General features: G+C 34.8%; 1 protein-coding gene across 3 annotated transcripts in view; it reads left to right on the top strand.

Moving 5' to 3' along the window:
• The window catches only part of CCDC148 (coiled-coil domain containing 148), a 288487-nt gene that overhangs the window by 196837 nt on the left and 74231 nt on the right, over window positions 1–17419 (top strand). For all 3 annotated transcript variants that reach the window (XM_069080750.1, XM_069080748.1, XM_069080749.1), the window contains one exon: window positions 8220–8360. In XM_069080750.1, the coding sequence (XP_068936851.1) occupies window positions 8220–8360 (141 nt within the window). The remainder of the gene's footprint in view (window positions 1–8219; window positions 8361–17419) is intronic.

Genomic DNA, 17419 nt, shown 5'->3' with positions numbered 1-17419 from the left:
CTTCCTTCCTTCCTTCCTTCCTTCCTTCCTTCCTTCCTTCCTTCCTTTCCTTCCCTTCTTCCCTCCCTCCCTCTCTCCCTCCTTCCTTCTTTCCTTCCTTCCTTATTTCCACATAATGATGCACCAGGTTTTCAGAGACATGTTAACCTTGGAAGGAAGAAAGAAGGAAGGAAGGCATTCTGCTAAATGCTTGTGTGATAAAAAATGCATACAAAGCCAAATGAATACAGAGTATCTACTAATTTATTACAAAGTAATTTAAAGAGTAAGAGAAAACTAAGAATCTAAGAGAATGAGTAAACCTATGAACCTATGAAGGTTCCAATATGAATTGGAAGATGTACCTGAGCTGTGTTTTGATAAAAGATAAGTAGGAATGAAGAGGCAGTGCATTACCAACCTGGGGGACCATCTTTGCAAAGGTACAGTAGTACAAATGGGAGCTAGAATATTATGTATCAGGAAATAGCTAGTAGGCTAGACTGAATGTTACAGAGAGCTCAAGAAGCTGTAAAAAATGAGCAGATAAAGTTAGGTGGGGCTCAGATTATGGAAGCCTTTAAATGTCAGGCTTAGAAATTTGCATTTGATCCTAGAGGCAGTAGGGCGTCATTGACATTTTTGAGTAGGGAAATGACATGTTCAGATATGTTTTGAATATAGCAATCTGGTAGTTGTCTAGAGGATGAAATGAAGAAGGAAGAAGCTAGAGGCCAAGAAGTATGAAGGCTTGAACCAGGAAAATAACTGTGTGAGTGATAATGCAAAGGTAGAATCAACAAGATCTAGCAACTGATTTGATAGGGTGGGGAAAGGGAGTAGATAAAAGGGGAAAAGTAAAGTGTGACCTTGGGGTTGTGAACCTGGGTGATTGGAAGGATTGTGATACCTCAATAGAAATAGGGAGGTGGAGACAATGCATAAGTTTTGAGCAAAATGTGAATTATGTTTTAGACATGATGAATTTGAGATACCAGTTGTGGAGATGTCCAACAGATAGTAATATTGGATTGGAGTTTAGGAGAAAAAATTAGGGCTAGATATATACAGTTGTGATTCATACTCCAAGAGATGATAATAGAACCTATGGGAGCTGATGAGATTACCAAGAGGGTGGATGGAGAGAAGAGGAGAGGTCCTAAGGAGAATATTGGGGGATTGCCTATACTTATCAGGTGGGAAGATAACAATAACCAAAGAATATTGGGAAACAAAGATCAATGGGGAGGAGGAAAACCAAGCAAGAACAGTGTCACGGAAGCCAAGAAAAGAAAGAGTTTCCAGGAGGGGGTGTTTGGCAATGTCAAAAACTAATGGTATATCAAGGAGAAAAAGAATTGAGAAAAGGTTATTGGATGTAGTACTTTCAAAAATCATTGGTGACCTTGGAAAGAACAATTTCTATCAAGTGGTAGGGACAGAATGATTGCAGATACTTGAGAATTATGTTGGATAAAAAGAAACAGAGGCAACAAATGTAGTTGATCCTTTTTAGGAGGCTGGTTATAAAAGGAAAAAAAGATAAAGGACAATGAATTGAGGAGACAGAGGTTTAAGTGAAGTTTTTTTGTTTATTTTCAGGATGGGGGAGACTTTGGCATGTTTTCAAGTGCCAGAGAAAGAGCTAGTGGATAATGAAAGATTAGTATTTGCAGTGGTCAAAACTAACTCCAGCATTTACTTAAAGTTTGGGATAATAGAAAAAGACAGTGCTACTACTAAAGGAAATGGGATAGCTGGGAAAGGGAGTCAGTTTTTTAGGGAGAAAATAATTCAGTTTTGGAAATTACAGACCTTTAGAGCCCAGCCAATGTAGTCCAACTAATACTTGAACAACTTTGAAGAGACAGTGTGATTTCCAACTGAATATATCATATAGGCATTTGAAAATGTAAGAGGGATGGGGATGTAGATTTGGGAGTCATCCACATGGAAATGATTGTTGAAGCAATGTTGAGTGGAGCACTCGAATAAAACAATGTATTCATATGTACTGCAACATGATTGAATTTTATGTAAAGTTTCATTAATAAGCCATAGACATGCTTAAAACAATATTTCACCAATGAAGGAAATGTTGAAATGAAAAAAGAGGTCCAAGGACAGACAGAAGACACCTGAATATAGTGATCATTAGGAAGAAGAGGAATCGTGTCGTGGCAACCACACTGGCATACCCAGAATGACTGCTAGCACAGGTTCTTAGATCTGCTTTACTAGGAAAGATAGCTGTTTAAGGGGTCAACAATGTCTTTTAATTACATTCACTAGTTGAGGGGAAAAGTCAGTACCCTGAATTTCAGAGAAAATACAAGCAGAGAAATAAAGACCAACAAACAGAGCTCTGCCTGCCTGAATCAAAGCAATATTGCTATACACTTTACATACATCCCTAGATTGAGAGAGCCTTTACATCTAAGCAGTAGGGGAGCTCTGAACATATGGCTACTCAGAATCTCAACCAGGGAATCATAAGATCCTTCACATAGGGGAGCCCACGAAGTAAAAATACCAACTCAGTGTATATATACACTTCTCAGAGTGAGAAGGCATCATAACCCTCATGACTCAGTGCCTAATTAGAAATTAGCAAAAGGTGTGAAAGCCTTCCTACAAGCAAACCTCCTCTAAGCAAGCTTTCCTTAATAGGTTCCATGTGAGATCTATTAATGGGAGGGAAAGATCTTATATCCCATTAACTTTACAAGTTAGCAAAGGAAAAGGAGAAAGATCAGTTAGAAAAGTGGGAAAACCAAGGAAACCCAATGTCACAGAGACAAAGAAAGGAAAGAATTTTAGGCAGGAGGCTGTAGTCAGCAGTATAAAATGACAGAAAAGGCAAGGAGCATGAGAAGTTAGAAAGGCCATTGGTAACATGTGAGAGAAAAGTCCCAGTAGAGCGTTGGGAATGCAAATCAGACTATAGGAGTTTGAGAAAGGAATAAATAGGTAGGAAGTAAAGGGAATAGGTACAGCCCATATATTCAGGGAATTTTCTGAGAAATAGGATAGTAGCTAGAAAGAAGATCTGGGTTATGACATGTTTTCTATTCAGACAAAGGAGATGAGCATCTTCACAGGTAGGAAAGAAGGCATTTCCTTGGTCATCCATTCAGTTAATCATTTAACAAGCATTGTTAAGTACATACTATGCGGAGATATGGAGATAAAAACAAAACAGTACTTGCCCTGATAATACTTCACTACATGATAAGCAAAATTTTTTTCTTCAAAAATGGTTTTAAAAAATTAATTAATATTTTATTTTTCCAAATACATGTAAAAACATTTTGAATATTCATTTTTAAAAATTTTGAATTCCAAATTCTGTCCCTTCTTACATACCCTCTGTCCTCCCTGAGAAAGCTTATACATGTACAGTCATGAAAACATTTCCATATTAGTCATGTTATGGAAGAAAACACAGACCTGCCCCTTCCCCCCAAAAATCCATAAAAAATAAAGTGAAAAATAGGTATGCTTTGATCTACATTTAGACTCCATCAGTTGTTTCTCTGGAGGGTGATAGCAATTTTCATCATTAGTCCCTCATTGTATTGCTGAGAACAGCTAAATTATCCACAGGTGATCATGATACAATATTGCTATTACTGTGGACAATGTTCTCCTGGTTCTCCTTGCATTGGTTCATGTAAGTCTTTCCAAATTTTTCTGAAATCAGACTGCTTGTCATTTCTATAGAACAATAATATTCCATTCCAATCATATACCAGAAGTTATTCAGCCATTCTACAACTGATGGGCATCCTTTCAATTCCCAATTTCTTGCCATCACAAAAAGAGATGCAATAAACTTTTTTACAAATAGGTCCTTTTCCTTTTTGTTTTTAAATTTATTTTGGATGCAGACATAACAGTGGTATTGCTACATCAAAGGATATGTACAGATTTATAGCCCTTTGGGAATAGCTCCAAATTGCTCTCCAAAATGGTTGGATCAGTTCATAACTCCACCAGCAATATATTAGTGTCCAAATTTTCCCACATCTCCTCCACTATTTATCATTTACCTTTTCTGTCATATTAGGCAATCTGATAGATGTGAGGTTGTACCTCAGAGTTGTTTTAATTTCCATTTCTTTAATTGATAGTGATTTAGAACTTTTTTTCATATGACTACAAATAGCTTTGAATTCTTTGTCTGAAAACTGCCTATTCATATCCTTTGATCATTTATCAATTGAGGAATGGCTTTTTTTTTTCTAGTTTCTTATGTTGCATTCCCAATTCATTGATTTGCTCTTTTCCTGATTTATTGATGTAAGTAAGCATTTAGAGATATAAATTTCCCCCAAGTATTTTTTGGCTACATCCCATAAGTTTTAGTACATTGTCTCATTGTTGTCATTCTCTTTAATGAAATAATTGATTTTATTGATTTATGATTTGTTCTTTGACCCACTTATTCTTTAAGATTAGAGTATTTATTTTCCAATCAATTTTAATCTATGTTTCAACAGTCCTTTATTGAATGTAATTTTTATTGTGTTATGATATGAAAAGGATACATTTAATATTTCTGCTTTTCTGTATTCGGTTGTGAAGTTTTTATGTCTTAATGCAGTCAATTTTTGTGTAGACCCTATGTACCACTGAGAAAAAGGTATCGTTCTTCTTATTCGTGGTCAATTTTACCTAGAAGTCTATCATATCTAGCTTTTCTAAAATTCTATTCATTTCTTTAACTTCTTTATTGTTTATTTTTGGGTAGATTTATCTAGTTCTGAAAGGAGCAAGTTGAGTTCCCCCACTAGTATGGTTTTGTTGTCTATTTCCTCCTGTAACTCAGTTAACTTTTCCTTTATGAATTTGGATGCTATACCATTTGGTGCATATATTTTAATATTGATATTACTTCATTGTCAATGGCACCTTTTAGCAAATATAGTTTCTCTGCTTATTTCTTCTAATTAGATTATTTTTTTTGTCTGAGATCATGATTGCTAACCCTGTTTTTTTTTTTTTTACTTCAGTTGAAGCATAATAGTTATTCTCTGTATGTCTGTTTCAAATGTGTTTCTCTTTAACAACATATCATAGGATTTTGGTTTTTAGTCTACTCTGCTATGTGTTTCCATTTTATGGGTGAGTTCATCCCATTCACATTCACAGTTATAATTACTGTTTATGTCTCTATTCTGTTTCCACCATTTGTACTTCTCTCACTCTCCTTCCCTCTGTCCTTCCTCAAAAGTGTTTTGCTTATGACCACAGCCTTCCCCAACCTGCCTCCTTTCTATCATCCTCTCCTCCTACTTCTGTTTTTGGGTAAGATAGATTTCTATATCCAACTGAGTATATATGTTATCCCTCTTTGAGCTAATGCTGATGAGAGTAAGTTTCAAGAGTTGCCCACCCCTCCCCCATTTTCCCCTTTACTGCAAAAGTTCTTTTGTGCTTCTTTAATGTGAGATAATTTACCCCATTCTGTTTTCCCTTCCTTCTTCCCCAGTACACTCCTTTTTCTCATTCCTTAATTTCATTTTATTGTTTTGCATATCATCCCATTGTAGTCAACTTGTACCTGTGCCCTCTTGTCTTCGTACACTTCTTCTAACTGCCCTAATAGAAGAAAAAATCCTTAAGAGTTACTAGTATCATTTTCCTGTGTAAGATGTAAACAGTAATACAATAAATCTGTAAAGAGAATACCTTATTAAATCCTTTATGCTTTTTCTTTCACATTTACCTTTTCATGTTTTTCTTCAGTTTTGTGTTTGAATGTCAGATTTTCTATCTAGCTCTGGTCTTTTCATCAGGAAAGTCTTCACTTTCATTTTGTCCCCAAAAGATTATGCTCAGTTTTTCTGTTTAGGTGATTCTTAATTGTAATACTAATTCCTTTGTCTTTCAGAATATCATATTCCAAGTTCTCTGATCCATTATGTAGAAGTTGCTAAATCTTGGATTATCCTGACTGTGACAACATGATATTAGAACTGTTTCTGGCTGCTTGCAATATTTTCTCCTTGACTTGGGAGCTCTAGAATTTGGGTATAATATTGCTGGGAGTTTTCATTTTGGATTTCTTTCAGGAAGTGATCAGTGGATTCTTTCAATTTCTATTTTATCCTCTGTTTCTAGGATATCAAGGCAGTTTTTCCCGATAGTTTTGAAATATGATTTCTAATTATTTTTGATCATAGCTTTCAGGTAATCCAATAATTCTTAAATCATTTCCTTGCAAACTTTTTTTCTGGGTCAATTGTTATTCTGATGAAATATTCCACATTTCTTCTATTTTTTCATTCTTCTTATTTTGTTTTATTGTTTTTAGATGTCTCAAAAAGTCATTTGCTTCTACTTATCCAATTCTAATTTTGAAAGAATTTCTCAAAGAGCTTTTGTACCTCCCTTTCCATTTGGTCATCTCACTTTTTCTCCCCAGTTCTACTTTTTAAGACGTTGTTTTCTTCAGTGGATTTTTGTATCTCTTTTTCTATCAGGCTAATTCTGCTTTTCAATCATTCTTCAGTGGATTTTTGTGCCCCTTTTTAGTATTAAGTCTATTCTGTTTTTTTAAGATATTATTTTCTTCAGAATTTTTTGTGTGTCCTTTCCCAAGCTTTATATTCTTTCCTGTGTCACTTTTATTTGTTTTCTTCATTTTTCTTCTGTTTCTCTTATTTGATTTTTAAAATCCTTTTTTGATCTCTTCTAGGGCCTGAGACCAAATCACATTTTTCTTTCAGGCTTTGCATGTAACTATTTTGACTTTGTATTCTTCTTAGTTTTTGGTTTGAGCTTTGTCACCATAGTAACTTTATATTGTCAAGTTCCTTTTTATGTTCATTCATTTCCTGAGCCTATTTCTTGACTTTTAACTTTATGCTAAATTTGAATTCTGCTCCCAGGGTAGAGGGAGCACTGTCCTAAGCTTCAGGTTTTTTGTGCTGTTATATTCAGAGCTAATTCTGGGAGCTTTGTGAGTTTCAGTTCTCTCAATGTGGTATGATCTAAGGAGAGGTGTGGTTAATGCTTTCCTGGCCTGTGTTCTGGTCTGTGAATGAACACAAGCACTCTTTTCTGCCCTGGATCTGTGGCTAGAGTTCCTGTTCCTGCTTGTCCTCCTCCTTGCCCTGGACCCAAACCTGGATCTCTGGATTTTGACCCAGAACCATGTATGGGCAATGAAACAAAGTCTTGCATACAGGTACCTTTGATTACTCATGTAATCTCATCCTGATTAGTTTTCCAATCCCCTTACTGTCTGTGAGATCTCTAGAAGTCACTGCCAACACCACTGACTCAGTCACCTCCAGGGCCTGCTGCTGGTTTGCTGGAGTGTAACCTGTGCTAGACTGTTCCACTCTCATTCCAGATCTTTCTTGTCCACTTTCTATGTTGTCTTGGGCTGGAAAATTTTTTCACCCCCCTCCTTTTCTTGGTTCTTCTGATCCAGAGTTTGTTTTGAGACATTATTTTAACATTGTTTAGAAGGGAATTTGGGAGAGCTCAGTCAAAACCCTGCCTTTCCTCTGCCATCTTAAAAAAAATAAATTATTTATAAAAATCTGAAGAGCCTAAATCTTTTGAGGAGCACTTAAATGAAATAATATACCATATATACTATAACTTGTCTGACTTTTGTGTAAATTTTGTGCAAAATTTCATTAATAAACCATAATCATGATTAAAAGAAATGTAAGGCATTAAGTTTGTTCAGGTACCTCCTTTAAGCAATCAGAATGCGCCCATCAGAATGCGTATGCCAATATGCATCTTTAACTAAAGCCTTACTCTAATAGAGTTTATTGTATTATTGATGACCCTACATTCTTGAAAGCAATACCCATAGAGTACAAGCATTGTTAATTGCTACCTACCTGGAAAGTTTTCCTGTATGACATTGGTTATATTTATCCTTTGAGGACCAATCTGTCTAACTTCAGGAAGATTCATCACCAGATTGATTGCTTCAAGGTAATGAAGGTTTCAGCCACAGGAACTTTCTTCAGGGATTGTAATCTGCACTGATGGAGGGAGTGCTTTCAATGTTGAAAATAGAGGCCCTTGAACTATCGAGAAAAATGCATGCCAAGAATTTTTGTAGACCAAATTGATACAGTTCATATTGATGTGAAATTTTGACAATATTTGTGTGATAACTACTTGGAAAGTGACTCCCAACTTCACTGTGTGCATTTTGACTTAAGAATTTTATATAATTGTCTAAAATGGTTTTCCATTTTCTTTAGGTTCTTCAGTGGCGAGCACATCAAGAGGAAGAAACAAAAGTAGAATATAACATTATTATCAGAAGAAGGGAAAAAGAAAAGATGGAAGAAAAACTTCGAAAGGAGAAGGAAATGTTGCAGAGAGAGGAGGAGAAAAAAAAAGTATGTAATCTGCTAGTGTTGTAAATAAATATGTTTCATTGCTGGAGTGAGCTTTAATTGATTTAGTATTCTTATAAAGAATTCTTTGGATTATTGGGAAGGTTAAGAAGTATTATGTGAAGAGTATTACCTAGTGTCCTTCTGAGTTTCAAAGATGCCTAGATTTGCATAATTACATGGCTTTTTTGTACTACATGAATTCAGTTGCCTTCAATTGGAAGAGAAGTTGTAGGTAGAAATTATTGTATTTGGAACTTGTTAAATCTTGAATTAAGGAATAATAGGGTTAAAACTGGATAATTCTTGTATAGTACACTGGATTACTGTAATGCAGCAAATGAAGTGTTGAAAGTTTGCACCTAAAATATAATGCATTGTACTGAGGAACAAAGCAAGGGACTTTTTAAAAAGCCCTTTATTACTTTTGCCATCCTTTTCGGGTAGCGTTAACCTTTTGTAGTCATGTATTCATCCTTCTTTCTAAGTGTACATTTTAACTTTCAGTATGAAAGAAAGTACTCGGCTAAACAAAGGCTTTTTTATGGTGCCTAAACTTAGAAAATGGTGATGAACATACTTTAGGGAAAATTTCTTTTTTATGTAATTGTAGAAAAATAGAAACTGTTAGAATTGTAAGAGATTCCACAGATTATCTAGCTAAATTCCCTAAAGAGTAGAGTGGTTAAGTGATATCCATGGTCACAGAGCCAGGAAGTGGTAATCTGGGAGTAAGATCTAAATTGTCTAATATTCAATGCATTGCTTTTTCCAATATATAATTAAATCTTTTTGTGTCTGCATGTTTGTGCATCTATTTGTCTCTGTGTATTTGTACATATGCCTCCATCTCCATCTTTCTTTGTCTGTCTGTCTGTCTCTCATCTCTACCAGAATTTTAGTTTTAATTTCATAATGATATTTATATAGAAATTACTTATTTAATATTGCTTTTGTTGTTCATTTGGGTATCATTTTTTGTTCATTTGTAACAAGAAAGATCACTTCAAGAGAAGTGCTTTTTAAAAAGGTGATTTGTGGTTTTTTTGCCCTAGTTATATTTTGTCTATATCTTAGAAAATAGACATAATGTCTACTGTTGGGCCCATATTCAGTCTTTTCAACTTGGTAAGATCTGTGAGAATCTACACTCCACTAACATACTTTTAAAGAACCGGGGTCATTTCCATGTCATCATGAAGTATTAGGACTTGATGGAGGAATAATTGAATATGCCTAATTAATCCAGAGTTTGTTGTTGACTCATTTTCATGTAGCCATGTGATCAATAACTTACATTTTCTGACTAGTCATCTCTGATGATCATCCAAATAATCCCTTTCTAGATTCTGATATAAAGGGAATTATGTATTTCTTTCCATAACAGGTCACCTTTTCTCCATTAAAAAATATAGTGTTGCATGAACTTTTTCATTTTTAAATTTATGGTCAACAAATATTTTTAATGGTTTATGGAGCATACTATTGATAAGAAATGATGTGTGATAGATGGTGTGTGATTTTTATGATTATTTGAAGGAGCTAGGAATATGAAATTGTCAACTTTTATATATCTGGTTAAGAATAAATCTGACGGTGGAGTTGTGAACTGATCCAGCCTTTCTGGAAGCAATCTGGAATTATGCCCAAAGGGCTATAAATACTTTCATACCCTTTGATCCAGCAATACCACTCCTAGGGTTATATCCCAAAGAGATTATAGAAATGGGAGAAAGACCCATATGTACAAAAATGTTTATAGCAGCTCTTTTTGTTGTGGCAAAGAATTGGAAATTAAGGGGGTGCCCATCAATTGGGGAATGGCTGAACAAGTTGTGGTATATGCATGTTATGGAATACTATTGCGCCATAAGAAACGGGGAGCAGGCGGTCTTCATATTTACCTGGAGAGGCTTAAAAGAACTGATGCTGAGTAAGAAGAGTAGAACCAGGAGGAATTTGTACACAATTACAGACACAACGTATGTGTGATGACCAACTTTGATAGACTGGACTCTTCTCAACAATACAGGGATATAAGTCAATCCCAAAAGACGCATGATGGAGAGAAAAACGTGCATCCAGAGAAAGAACTAGAAAGAACTAAATTTATATCCAGGTGGAAGCAAAATACCTGATCTTTTTCGTTCTCTTATTTGATTTTATGTCCTCTTTACCATTTTTCATTCCAGCTGGTACAATCCATCCTTATAACCTGACCATTGTATAATGTGAAAGTATTTACAGATCCTATACTTGATAATAAGCCACCATGGGGGGGAGGTGAGGGAGGGGGACAAAATGTGAAATTCAAGGAATTGTGGAATTGAATCCTGTAAACTAAAAGGAAACAAACAAATTAATTAATTAAAGTTAAAAAAAAATTCCTACCTCTCTTATGTGAGAGATGAGATATATTTTTGTTAAAGGTTCTTTGGAATTAAAATATTTTGAAAAACAAAAAACAAACAAAAAAAAGAATAAATCTGACTTTAGTTTTTTAAAAAAAGTAAAGTGGATGGTTTCATCTCAGTCTCTTAACAAAATAGTTGATAGCTGGAAAAAAAATGATTAAATATACCAGATATCTCAAGAACCTGGAAGGTTCATACTTGGTATTGTCACATATATTGATATTATTTCAAAGAATGTGTGTGTGCTATAGAACTGTGTAGAATATCAGCAACTTGCTTTGTGAGATGATTGTATGCCACTCAGAAAATAAATACTTTGAATGAAGAGTATGTTCTCCATGAAATTAAATAGGATAGGCCAATTTTCTCCCAGAGAAAGCAAGTCTTTCTCAGGCCTTTGATATGCAAATCAAACCAGAAGCAGAGATTCTACAAATAAATAAGGCCAGTCTTAACCAAGATCTTCTATATACAAATTAAATATGAACTTCAATATGCAAATCAAGTATGAACTTCAATGAAGACTAAGTGAACTTCAGAACTTTGAATCACTAAACAGGGATTCAGTGTAAATGTTACACAAGTTTAGCAAAATAATAGCAGGATTGTTATAATGTATAATTGTCCCAAGTTTTGGAAAATGTACCAAAATAATAGAAATATTAGGATGATAAGTTGATCTACTAGAATCACCATAGGGAAATATCAGTGCAACAATAGCATTGGTTTAAAGTATGTCTTGACTGGGAACTAAAGGTCACAAATGAGCTTTGGGGGAGGAGTGGGGCAGAGAATATGTATAAATACATACATAAGTATGTATGTATATACATATGCATAGATGTACATTATTATCTCTACAACAAAAGAATAACAAATATTGGGAAGAAGAAACAAGAAAAAATATTGATTATGGGCATCACAAATGATGAATAAATGAGGAAAAGGAAGAAGGAAGAATGGAGAATGGAAAATCTGGAGATTCTAATAGTTAAAAGGGGAATGGGATATATGGATCAGTTGAAACCATTGAAAAACTTAAAATAAGGTAATAGTAGAAACTTAAGGAATATAGTTAATAATTTGTTGCGGTAAGGTATAGGTCTGTTTCAAATTGTCCATAAGCATGTATTAAAACTAGGCTTAGACTAAAAATGAATTAATGTAAGTCATTCTTACTGAAAAATATAATGCAAAATACCATGGGAGAAGGAAACACAAATATACCAGATAGAACTTTGAATATAAATGGATTTCATCCCCCTATGAAACATTAAAGAGTTACAGAATATATTAAAAAGCAATACTTAATCATATGTTGCCTACAGAAAATCTGCCTAGGACAGAAAATCTCACAGATTTGAAATGGAAATTTGGATGAAAATGTACTAAAGCTTAAAAAGTCAGAAGTTGAAGTTATCATAACAGATGACGCTAAATTCAAATAAAAAAGGCACTAAGTGAGATAAACATGAGAACTATATTATGCCTAAAGGTAAGGTTGACAACAAAAAGCATTTAAAAACAATTTGGAGTGATAATTTTATCAATATGATGAATTCAAAATGTGGAAAACTTTCATTTATGCAAATCTGTAACTATAACCCATAGACTTAAAAATGAACTCATTGCCTGTGGCACTGAGGCATTAAATGTAATAATGATGGTGATAATGTTGATGATGATGATGATGATAGCTAACATAGTACTTACCATTTACCAGGCACTGTGCTAAATGCTTTATAATTATTGTCTCATTTGATCCTCACAACAACTCAAAGAGTTAGATGCTATTATTATCCTCATTTGACAGATGAGGAAACTGAAACAGAGATTAAGTTACTTGTCCAGGGTCACACAGACAGTAAGTGTCTGAGGTCTAATTTGAACCCTGATCTTCTTGACTTCATGCCTAGATCTCTATCTACTAATTCACCTAGCTTTCTTGATTATAATCACATATATAGTATTGTCAGAAATGGATTGGAACCCAAGGCTTTATGAATTCAAGGCATCTCTCTCTCTCTCTCTCTCTCTCTCTCTCTCTCTTTCTCTCTCTCTTTCTCTCTCACTCTCTCTCTCTATTTCTCTTTCTCGATGACTTTTAAAGATAGCATATCCACATGTAAAGGCACAGAAACTAATTCTCTTTTCTTTTATAAAGTTAATTGAATTACAAAAAGACACAGAAAAAGTTTCTTATGCTAACTGGCTTTTTGGTTATTTGCCTCTTATTAGGATGGAATGAGTCTTGTATAGATGGCCTTCTTACAGTATAAAATTACTATCTTTTGGCAAAAGTTAATAGTTATTTGGATTGCCATGACCAAAAATGTCATCATTTACTATCACAGTCTTTGAGAAGTCAAGGTCACCCAAACCAAAGCAGTCTTTTACTAATTTTTTCTCACCTAACAATCATCATTTTCTTGACAAAGAGTAAGCAGTGAACAAAGTGACCACTGGTCCTACCTCAGTCATAAAAGTTCTCTAACAAATAGTCTCTCATGTGCATGTTACAATCCTAACAATATTCCTTGCTAAAAGCAACCAAAGCTTTAGCTGTATTAAATGACTTTGCTTATTAATGTCTAAGGAGGCATAAAATGGAGATGGATTGTCATGAAATTAATTTGGAAATGTCATCTCAGATTTCCTGTGCAGACTATTATAGATCAAGGATACCTTTTTGGTTCATTCCACTATTATGGTGTGGGCATTGTGGTGATATTCTCACATGACTTTCATAATCAAGAGGTTTCTTGTAAAGAAATAGGCAAAAACCCATCCAATTCCTCAGTGGACTAGCATGAAAACAGGTGATAAAATCAGGTACAACTCAAAGAAGAGACATGAAAGAAAGACCAGTCTGGATTAACAAAGAACTGCCAACACAATGATATACATACAGACATAGCTCATTTTATTGCAATTTGCCAATATTGCATTTTTTGCATATTGAAGGTTTGTGGCAACCCCATCTCAAATGGCACGTTTATTGCTGCCATTTTTCCAATAGCCTGTGCTCCCATTGTGACTCTGTGTCACATTTTGGTAATTCTCACAATATATCATTTTTTTTCATTATCATTATACCTATTATGGTGATTTGTGATCAATGATCTTTGATGTTACTATTGTAATTGTTTTGGGGTACCACAAACTGTTCCTATGTAAGACTGCAAACAGTTGATAAATGTTGTGTGTGTTCTGACTACTCTACCTACCAAATCATTCCACATCTCTCTCCCTCTCCTCAGGCCTCCCTTCTCCCTATACACAATAATGTTGAAGTTAGGTTAATTAATAACCTGACAATGGTCTCTAAGTGTTCAAGTGAAAGGAAGAATTAATTGATATTGCAAACATTGTTGTCTTATTTTAAGAAATTGTCACTGTCACTCTAATCTTTAGCAACCTCCATCCCAGTGAGCAGCCTTCAATATTGAGGTAAAACCTTCCACAAACAAAAAAGATTACAGCTTGTTGAAGGCTCAGATGATGGTTAGCATTTTTAGCAATAAATTATTTTTAATTAAGGTATGTACATTGTTTTTTTTAAGGCATAATACTATTGCACACTTAATAGACTACAGTGTAATATAAATATAACTTTAATATGCACTAGGAAACCAAAAAATTCATGTGATTCACTTTATTGCTATATTTGCTTTATTGTGCTGGTCTGGAACAAAACTTGCAATATCTCTGAGGCGTGTCTGTATTTATTCTATATCAAGTCCAAAGACTTCACCATGTTATCACCTTTGATAAGAAGTAAATGTCCTTATCATTCTGTTTGGGAAGTTGTCTGCTTAGAAGCAGATATTAAAAAAGAAAAAAATCCCTATTGTAGAAGGGACTTCCACCATTTTGTTTTCAAAGATTGACTTGATTGGTTCAGTAATAAATATGTATGTGATATTTTAAATTATTGTCCTCTGCATCCCTCTTGGCACAGTCATTGTATATTTGTAGTTAATGCTGTAAGAGGCAGTTTCCATAATGAATAAAGTGCTGGGCTTGGTTTCAAGAACTTGATTCAAATCCTGTCTCAAACACTCCGTGACAGAGCAAATTACTTAACCTCATTCAATCTATTTCCTTCTGTATGACATGGAGTAAGTGATAGCACCTACCTTATAGGCTTGTTGTGGGGATCTGATGAAATAATGAATAATAAGGAGATTCACAATCCTTCAGTGCTACCATATACTGGAGCTATGTCAGCCAGATGGTCCCCTGCTAATCAGAGGCACAGTCAGAAGTTACCTGTTAAGCCACAGTTTATGTTTACTGGAGAGAGATGCTGGCTTATTCCATGTTGTGGGGAGTTTGGAATTCTTGATGTTGACAACTTGATTAGCATGTTGTATAACATGTTCAGCCTGGCTATTGTGGGAGCTATACCCAATCTGGATGAATGGTTTATCAAATTGTTTGCTGAAGATGCAATCTTGCTATTAAAGAGCTTCTGTGAAGGAAAAAAAGATAGAAGAGGCATCTCATATGAAAAAGGAAGCCCTTCAGAAGCTTCTGTTCCCAGTTGACATTGTGTCAGTTGCATTAGGTCATAGAATATTAGAGAAAACTCTTTAATGAGATCCATAATTATATAAAAGAAATCAGCCTAGCAATCCATACAGGAAAAAAATGGAGGAGAAGTGGCTATTGTTTAGATGTAACATGAAGTTTGAGGTCCAATACACTGAAGAATTGTACTAACATCTAGGACAGGCACTGCAGATGAATTAGTAAGGTAAAAAAATTATTAAGCTATCTACTATGTGCCAGGCACTGTGCTAAGCATTGTGAATAAAAATACAAAAATGAGACATTCTCTGCCTCATGGAGCTTACATTCTAGTAGAGTACAATAGTATATATTACATATGGAAATGGTGTTTTGGTCTAAGAAAAATGTTTTGCTGTGAGAAGATACATGGATTTTAACTGAAACTGTAGAAGAGTTCATTTTCAGAACCTTTCTAGGATGAGAAAATCCAAGATGAGCTCCAATTTCTTAGTGAATGGTTACATGACATATGAAACATAGTTTGACCTGGCAAGATATGGTGGATTAGATCAACACTTCTTAAACTGTGGGTCACAACCTCATATGGAGTTGTACAACTGAACATGGGTGTCACAAAAAAATTGGCAGCAATAAAAGGTTTTTGAGCATGCAACAACCAAAAAATAATTCAAAATCAAATCTGTAATGAATCTGAGATATTTCTGGCAGTGCTTGCCCATAGTGCATTGTGTGACTTCACTGCAGCTTTGGTTTTTAACACAGCATTGATGATTATAAAATCAAAATATCAATCAACTCTGAAAAATGTTGAAGATGCTCTGTGTCCTGCAGTATCAAATATTCCATCAAGATTTAATTCTTTATGTAAAATTAAGCACATCTATCTCATTAGTACACAATTTTGCTTTTATCTTTAATAAGTGGTAAAATTATATGTACACAAAAGAATTGTTTTAAAATATATTTCTTTATGATTTATTATCAGTAAACGTTTGATTTGTATACCTATTTATATACTTTTATATCTAGGGTATATAAAAATTTCTTGGGCAAAAAGGGGTCACAAGTGGAAAAAATTTAAGCCCTGGATTGAATGAGTTAGCATTAGTCAATCAGAACAACTCAGCCTTAAGATAGAGGTTCAAAACTGAGGGGATCCTTTTCCTTCTAGGAGGTCATGGTCTTTGGAAGTCAGATCTAGAGGTTGACTTCCAGATAGAGAAAGAGTAGATTGGATTTCATTTGGAAAATTTCTGAGTGTCTTTCATGATTAAAGAATACAAGAACCAGAATGGATCTGAGAAACTATCCAGTTCAGCTTTACCTGATCAAGAATACCTTATACTACATATCTAAGTAATCATTGGAAGAAAACCTACAGTGAGAGAGAGAACTCAATCTTTCTGTGAAGTGTATTTGCAAGTCCAATTCCTCTTCCATTGGAAATCCCTTTAATTACAGCTCTCATATCCCCTCTAAGTCTTCTCTTCTACAGGTTAGCATCTCTACTCCCTTCCACTGATCCTTTTTCTCCAATCTGCTCACCATACTGGTAATCTCTCTTCTGGACATGCTCCAGCCTCTCTCTGTCTTTCTTAAGGCTTCTCCATGACACACAGCCCCATGTTTTTAATACCCCTTATACTAAATATTGCTGGATTTTTGAATACTACAGATGCCAAAGACTAAACATGCAAGTGACCCAAAGGACAATGGAGAGATATATGGTAAGCATAAGTGGATTGCAGTTTATTTTCCTTTCACTTTTTTTTAAGCAATTGGGGTTAAGTAACTTGCTCAAGGTTACACGGCCAGTTATTTCTGGGTGTGGTGCTAATTTATCAGAGCCCAGATTCTATCCCAGGTTATCCCGACTCTGGGACCGGAGCTCTTACTCGCTGTGCTACCTGGCCGCCCCCCTTTCACTTTTTAAAGAAAAGTTTTATTGATACTTTTGGTTAACATATGTCATTTGCATATATCTAACCTTTCCACTCAGCTCTCCCTTGTTACAGCAACAGTGATAGCAACAACAGGAAGGTAAAGCTTACACACAATGAACAAATCTCTCTCTCTCTCTCTCTCTCTCTCTCTCTCTCTCTCTCTCTCTCT

This window comes from Petaurus breviceps, unplaced genomic scaffold (assembly GCF_028583685.1).
Source record: "Petaurus breviceps papuanus isolate PSGF00001 unplaced genomic scaffold, PetGlider_PUasm1.0 91133, whole genome shotgun sequence".
Taxonomy (NCBI): Eukaryota; Metazoa; Chordata; class Mammalia; order Diprotodontia; family Petauridae; genus Petaurus; species Petaurus breviceps.
Note: the sequence above shows the minus strand (reverse complement) of the source record. Positions and strands in the feature narration are given on the sequence as shown.